The following is a 7,154-nucleotide window of genomic DNA, read 5'->3' on the forward strand; positions in this document are numbered from 1 at the left end:
AAATGGAGTTTCATGCCTCTGGTATTACACTGTGTGGGAACAGAAATTTTTCTAAGTCCCAATATTGAGTACCAGGACCACAGGTCATTAATTTTTGTAAGTCCCAAACAGGCCATGCTGCACTCTGCTTCACCCATGGAGTACCACACATCTCTGGCCAGGCTCTTATCATCTCTGGGCCCTCACACTGACCCCCCCCAGCCTCTGCTACACTTTACCCAGGGAGGAGCACACACCTCCGGTCCAAAAAGTGAACGCCACACAAGGGTTCAATACACTTTACATTGGCAAAATTAAAAACCACATGCTTCCATCTCTGTAATGCTGTGGTTTGGTTTAACCAGGAAAGTAAGAAGGGACAGTTATGAAAGATCTGCTACAATCTGGTGATATAACATGCATTGTCTTGGTGCTTTGTGACAGAAGGTCCAGTTCACCAAATCTGCTTGGCAACAGGCTCCGGTCCTCACACGTGTAGAAGAAAAAAGATTTTTTTTATTTCGAGTTTTCTGAATTCTGAAGTGACATTTTGATTCTCTATTGCCACCTCATGGTAGATTTGTGTTTTGCACCATTGTAGCTATAGTCACAAAGAAGTCACAGAACGTGGGCCACACAAAGGCATAAAGACGTGTGTGTGTGTGCGCGCACGTTACCTCTGTAGTGCTCCATGCGAGTGTGGTGCGTGACTCCCTGTGACCTGAAGCTCAGACTCAGGATGTATCGTGGGTCCGAACTGTCCCGAACCAGAAACGATCCGTCTGGTTTCCCCTTCAGCTTCATCTCTGCGTCCTCCCAGTTCATGGGACCCCAGTACCAGCCGCACTGGGAACACACCAACACACACCGTCATACCAAGCCCCTCACTACATTTCCAGATTCTCTAAATTCATCCCAATAAATGGAAACCCATTTCTGCCAGTCATGGCAAGTCAACGAAATAAAATGTCAGAAATTGGAGATAAAATGTCAAAATAGTAAAAAGGCAGAATCAGAGGGATAAAACAATGTTAATAACTAAACTAAGGTGAATGTTTGAGCTACCGTGAGCATTATTTCACCATGACAAACATTTATACTGCCTTGTTCTTGTACCAATCAGACATGAACAGATGCCGACTGTCGACTTTCAGACAAAAACAAATTCAGCCACATGAAGACTTAACGATGTCCATTTAGGGGTTCGTGGGTAGAAAAACTGAGCTGGAAATTCTAATTGAAGTTCAAGATCCTTTCATAATATTAATTTATTGTTTAAGTAAGTAAAATACAAAATAACAGCGGTGTACAACTAATCACGTAGAGGTAAGAGGCCCCACCTTCTCCAGCTCTCTGAGGCTAGTGGCGAAGTTGCTGGCATCCGGTCGTCCGAGGGGGCAGCGGGGGGCGAGTCGCGGCGGGGGGTGGTGGCCATTGGGACGCAGAGGGACCGGCCTTGGTAACCCTGTGGTAAACACAAGTCACAGATGTGTTTGTTCTGGTTTGACACATAAAATTCAAGGTGTTTATTAAAAACTTTGTGAGATTACTGGGGAGCTCTGGGGTCACACAGGTAACAGGTGATTGTCAGTGGGAGCACAAGCCCCTCAGGGCAGCGAGCTGGGGCCTTGTTACTGTTCAGAGGTCATTTTATTAGGAACAGATGTCTCAAACTAGGTCACTGTAGCAGTGCTGCAGTAAACCCCTCCCATGAAGGTGACGATGTTCCATTTGTGTCCTACAATTACAGTAAGACCTGTGTGAGTGTGTGTGTGTGTTTGAGTCACCATTGAGGCTCAAGCTGTGCTGGATGGTGCTGAGCGAGGGGGGCAGGGCCAGCGGATGGGGGGGCAGAGACTGCATGGACGCCCCCGCACTGCGCTCCATGAAGGGACCCTGCTGCTGAGGAGGGCCGCCGAAATCATCTGGACAGCAACAGGACAGAGAAACACACCTGAGACGGTGACGACGTCCTGCCCCGTAACCCACCGTCTCCCACTCTATCCCACTGGTGAAACCTCAATCACGTGATTTTGGCCGCTATAGTCAAGGTAACTAAAGGGAACCACTGTACGTGCGGCTAAGTACACCTCCCTGCAGTCTCAGCGTGTTGTCTGTCTGTAGTTTGTCATACTGGGCTTTATGAGTGAAGTCGGACTTGACAGAAGGACGCACACAAACTAAAAGCAAGTGAAAACCAAGAGAGAAAGAAGAAGTAGCAAAGTACCGAGCAGACTGAGGCTCCGTCTGGGCGGGGGAGGAGGAGTCGGGGGGTGAAGAGAGTTCCCCCCTCTCCGAGAAATATCCACATCAACCAGAGACACCGTCTCACCTGGACACACACATAACACACACACACACACACACAAAAGACGGTTAGAGAGAAACGTGACACGTTAGTGTTCAGTCCCACAGCAGGAAGAAACAGCAGCAGAAAGAAAATGTGGTGAAAATCTCTGGGTAAATCCCAACTCCCTTTAATGCAAACACATTTCCCACGTGCATCTTAGCTCTGCCCACATAAGTTGTGAGGAAACAATGTGAGGAGAGGAACCGAGGAAATGCGTTAATACACACGAGACGTCCTTTCATCTGAAGCATCCAATCATCAGCTGACTTCTGATAAAGGGCCATGTCGGTTCAGAAAAGACTTCAGTGAAGGATGCTCTCGTGTGTCCTCACTCACTGCTCCTCCAGCAGCTTCCTCATTACTCACAGCGGGAGTAAGAGCTTTGGGATGTCCTTCAAGATGGTGGGCCGGAAAGACTACTGGGTTGAGCGAAGATCAAATAAGGGAATTGGGACTTAGCCTTTATTGTCAACAGCTGGGGGCACATGGAGAACAGGGGTGTGTACTGGGCTGATCTGGCACATACTGACTCAGCACTGTGGACTAACAGGCTGCAGAGCTTTACTTTCAAATCAGATCCAACATTTTCATTCTGCCTAAGTGATGTAAGTAACATCCACGAGTCGGTGGAAACGCAGCTGATTCTCACCAAAGTTATCGGCGTTGGGCTTCTGTTAAAAGCCGAGACCTAGAGCCAACGGTGACCCATCCAGCTCATGTCTCAGCAGCTACATGTGAAGAGTCCTTATCAAAAACCTGTGTGTGTTAGTTAAAGCTAAATATGGTCTAGGAGACTGTTCCTGGAGGTTTGAAACCCACACACAAAGAAACCAGCCTTAAACACACCGGTCCAGTCCTAGGGTGTGTCACTGTACAGCTGATTTGTGTTGTTTCATCTGTTTACGAGAATGAATTGCCGATGTGTGACATTCACGCCCCCCACCACACACAGACCACGATACGTCTCAGTGTAAAGACTCTCTCTGCACTTTGACCTTTGTGAGGCTGTTGATAATTACCTGAAACAAACCTCATGATCCAAAGTGCGTTTCGTACACATCTAGTGCCAGCGTTAGTCGGCAGACTGTTCAGCATCACACCTCAGACATACTGTTGTTTATTTCTGATGCTTAAGATCTCTACTGCATATCAGAGCTCAGGTGGTTCACATGTGGTCACCCGTCTCCAGGTACAGCTTTGCTTCATAATAACATGCTGCACCTTGTGGCACTTTTGGCTCCTCAGTTCCAGTAGCTCATCTGTCATCCATCCATCCATTTTCCTCCGCTTATCCGGGACCGGGTCGCGGGGGCAGCAGTCTAAGCAAAGATGCCCAGACTTCCCTCTCTCCAGACACTTCCTCCAGCTCCTCCTGGGGAATGCTGAGGCGTTCCCAGGCCAGCCGAGAGACATAGTCCCTCCAGCATGTCCTGGGTCTTCCCCAGGGCCTCCTCCCAATGGGACATGCCCGGAACACCTCCCTAGGAAGGCACCGAAGAGGCATCCGAAACAGATGCCCGAGCCACCTCAGCTGGCTCCTCTCGATGTGGAGGAGCAGCGGTTCTACTCTGAGCTCCTCCCGGGTGACCGAGCTCCTCACCCTATCTCTAAGGGTGCGCCCAGCCGCCCTGCGGAGGAAGCTCATTTCGGCCGCCTGTATCCGGGATCTTGCCCTTTCGGTCATGACCCAAAGCTCATCTGTCACATGTTGCATTATTTAATCCAAATGGCAGTAAAAACATAAACCTGTCTGTCAGAAAGAGGAATGTGCAGAGAAACATTCTGAATACCAATTCAAACAACAGAACGAGGTACATCAGCCGCAGCAGTGGACGACAACCACAGCAGCTCTCCAAGGCCAATCTGGTTTTAAAGTCTGAGTCCTAGTGAAGAGAAAGTGAAGCTGCTGTGTCCCTGAAACAAAGGGAAACACTTACCGGTGAAAGCAGGAGTGAAGGACACCGGAGAGAAGGCGCTGTGAGGCCTGGACACCTGCAGCCTGGTGGAGACAAACACACAAACATCAGTTAGTGCAGCAGCTACGTCGTCACCCTCACAACTCCACTGTGAAAGCGTTAGATATTAGGGCTAGGATCGATAACAAAAATCACCGTTAGTTTTGGCCCCATTTTTCTTCTTACTTGTGCAGATTAAACAAATTAATGAATGTATAAATAAACTTTGTTCATGACACTTTTTTTGTTTCCATGGTTACCAGTGAGTGACACAAGATGAGTTGTTACTGAGCAGTGACATCACAGTCTCACCTGACCAGGAGGCCGCACCCCCACAGGTCATCATAATTTTGCCCATTGCTATGGAGATGAGCACTAATGTTGGAGTGGTTCTGGACTCAGGAAGTTTCAGTTGTCGCCATGGCACCGCCTCACTTGCTGAGCAGCAAGGATGCTTAATGTCATAGCAACAGCTACATCAAAAAAAATAAAAGCCGTGTAGGTGTCCTCTGAAGTTTGTTGTGCCGTTTATTTTTAACTGACCTGGGACCAGCTTTATCAAAATAAAAAGGGGGGGCAGGACAAAATAACAGGACCACCTTAAAGCACCACATCCCACAGGAGTGAGCGCTGTCAGGTGTATCTTCCATAAAACAGGACAAAGAAAAAAATAAAACCTTCATGAAAGACTCAGATAATTAATCAACTACTCAGTCAAAGGAAGTGAAACCAGAGGATGAGTGCTGGTTTTAGTGGACAAAAAATAAATAAATAAATAAAATAAATCACTGTTTAATCAGTGATACTTGGCATCGGTTTCTATTTACTAGCCTTTATCAATAGATGTAGAACGGTTTTCTATTTTTCTACAGCTCCAGGCAGAACAAACAGGAAGCTGGGCCAAGTCCTCTGCTGATCAGTGCCCTGATGGTTCAGTCCATTAAATATCATGACACAGGAACAGACATGTTTTCTGACCAACAGTGGGAAAATTCAAAACACCAAAACTTCTCGTGTGTGAGATGTTGGGGCTTTTCTCTGCTTCCTGTTGTGATGAACTGAATGTGTTCAGGAAGAAAACGAGACAAAACCTCTCACATATTCTCTGATCATTTACAGACGAGCTGAAAGAATCAATTCATGTGCTGAAAATAATCATTAGTTACAGCCCCCACCTAAATGATCAGGTAACATGCTGTGAAATGTGTTAAATAAATGGTAAATGGATTTATCCTGAAGCACTTATCTATGCACTGAAGCGTGCACACACACACACACAGAGCTTTCACCCCATTTGCCCATTCACCCATTAGCACACACATTCACGTGCCAGCGGAGAGCCACTGAAGCAACGTAGGGGTTCAGTGTCTTGCTGAAGGACACTTTGACATGTGGCCTGGAGGAGCTGGGAACCGAGCCGCCAAGCCCCTGGTTCAGAGATGACCTGCTCAACCTCCGGAGCCGCAGCCACAGACTCAATGTTTACCATTGTGTTTCCGTGACCATTGACAACAAATCGTCCCGACAGAGAACATTAGTATTGCTAATCAATCGACTGCTGGCTGCAGCTCTATGTAAAGCCCCCATGATGTGCAGACTTGTAACACACCTGTCATCCAGACCATGTTTCAGTCCTTCACAAAAGCAGCCAATCATTGCACTGCAGAAGCTGCACTCCAAAGTATCGTTGGCAGATTCCAATTGAAAAATGATCAGTTCTCAAAACTGTTGACCAATCAATTCCTCTTGAATAAGTAAATTAATCAATCATTGCTTGCAGTGCAGCCCTGCTGCACTTCGTTTCTGATTCTTTACTTTTAATGAGCTAAAATCACTTTTTCAAAGCTAACCATGTCAGCTATCAGGTGTTCTTGTCATTTTGTCCGCCCCATGTTTGTTACATTTCAGTCTTCTCCAGTTGTCACGGTGATCACCATCCTCACTGATCAACCAATCGGGTACTATATTAATAATGCACACAGGGTGTGACCCCAATGTGCTGTCCCCCCTCTCACCTGCTGCTGTCCTGCTCCATGCTGCTGCAGGTGGACCCCCACACATCCAGCAGACTCCCCCCAGAAGAGGTGGATGATGCCAGAGATGGCCTCTTGTCCAGAAGCCCCCCTGATCCCCCGTTGGAGCTCTTGGTTCTGAACAGCTTGCTGAGCCGGACCTTCAGGGACCCTCCTTTTCTCGACTTTGCCTGTGGTGTCTTCTCCCCCCCCCGCCCTCCTCCGCCACCTCCCACCTCCCCCTCCAGGACCACCAAGGGGGAGGCAGACCGGCCAGCTGCCCCCGAGGTCACGCCAAGCTTGGGGGTGGTGGCGCGGCTCTGAGGCTGGGAGCGGGACTGGTGCTGATGCTGTGGGTGAGGGCAAGGGTGGGGGCTGGAGGATGGGAAGGGATCAGTGCAGACCTGGAGGCCGCTGAGGGCTGCTGAGACCTGTGGGGCCTGAGAGCGAACAGGGGCATACAGGCAATGGGTGGTGCTGATGGTGGGATGGGGGTCCACGCAGGGTGCAAGGGACACCGCGGCCCCCAGGATGGCCAGCGATGACCGGCAGTTCTGATCGGTGCAGACCCCTGCCTCCTCTGCAAGTCTGTGGACCTGCCGCATCCGACCGCTCAAAGTTCCACTAGAAAACACAGGCCCCGCCCCTCTGGACACAGCCCCTCCACCTATCCTCCCTCCTTTGTCAGGGTCCCCCATGTTCCCTCTATCCTTGTCCCCTCCCTCCTCCAGTCTTCCCACCTCCTCAGAACCAAGACCTTCCAGAACCAGCAAAGCATCACTGGTCTCGCTTGGATCCTCGCCGGGCCCCATGCCACCGGCTCCTGAGGCCAGGACGCTGTGACAGGAGCACCGAGGG

The 7,154-nt window shown here is 49.2% G+C and overlaps 1 protein-coding gene across 1 annotated transcript in view; it reads right to left on the reverse strand.

Annotated features, from left to right (window-relative positions):
- Nucleotides 1–7,154, reverse strand: part of LOC109973456 (uncharacterized) — a 23,029-nt gene that overhangs the window by 9,320 nt on the left and 6,555 nt on the right. Inside the window, exons 2-7 of the mRNA XM_020623075.1 lie at nucleotides 6,300–7,133; nucleotides 4,267–4,328; nucleotides 2,207–2,311; nucleotides 1,767–1,904; nucleotides 1,320–1,444; nucleotides 657–825 (exon numbers count right to left, since the gene is read on the reverse strand). Coding sequence (XP_020478731.1) covers nucleotides 657–825; nucleotides 1,320–1,444; nucleotides 1,767–1,904; nucleotides 2,207–2,311; nucleotides 4,267–4,328; nucleotides 6,300–7,133 — 1,433 coding nt within the window. The remainder of the gene's footprint in view (nucleotides 1–656; nucleotides 826–1,319; nucleotides 1,445–1,766; nucleotides 1,905–2,206; nucleotides 2,312–4,266; nucleotides 4,329–6,299; nucleotides 7,134–7,154) is intronic.

Source organism: Monopterus albus, unplaced genomic scaffold (assembly GCF_001952655.1).
Source record: "Monopterus albus unplaced genomic scaffold, M_albus_1.0 scaffold292.1, whole genome shotgun sequence".
Taxonomy (NCBI): domain Eukaryota; kingdom Metazoa; phylum Chordata; class Actinopteri; order Synbranchiformes; family Synbranchidae; genus Monopterus; species Monopterus albus.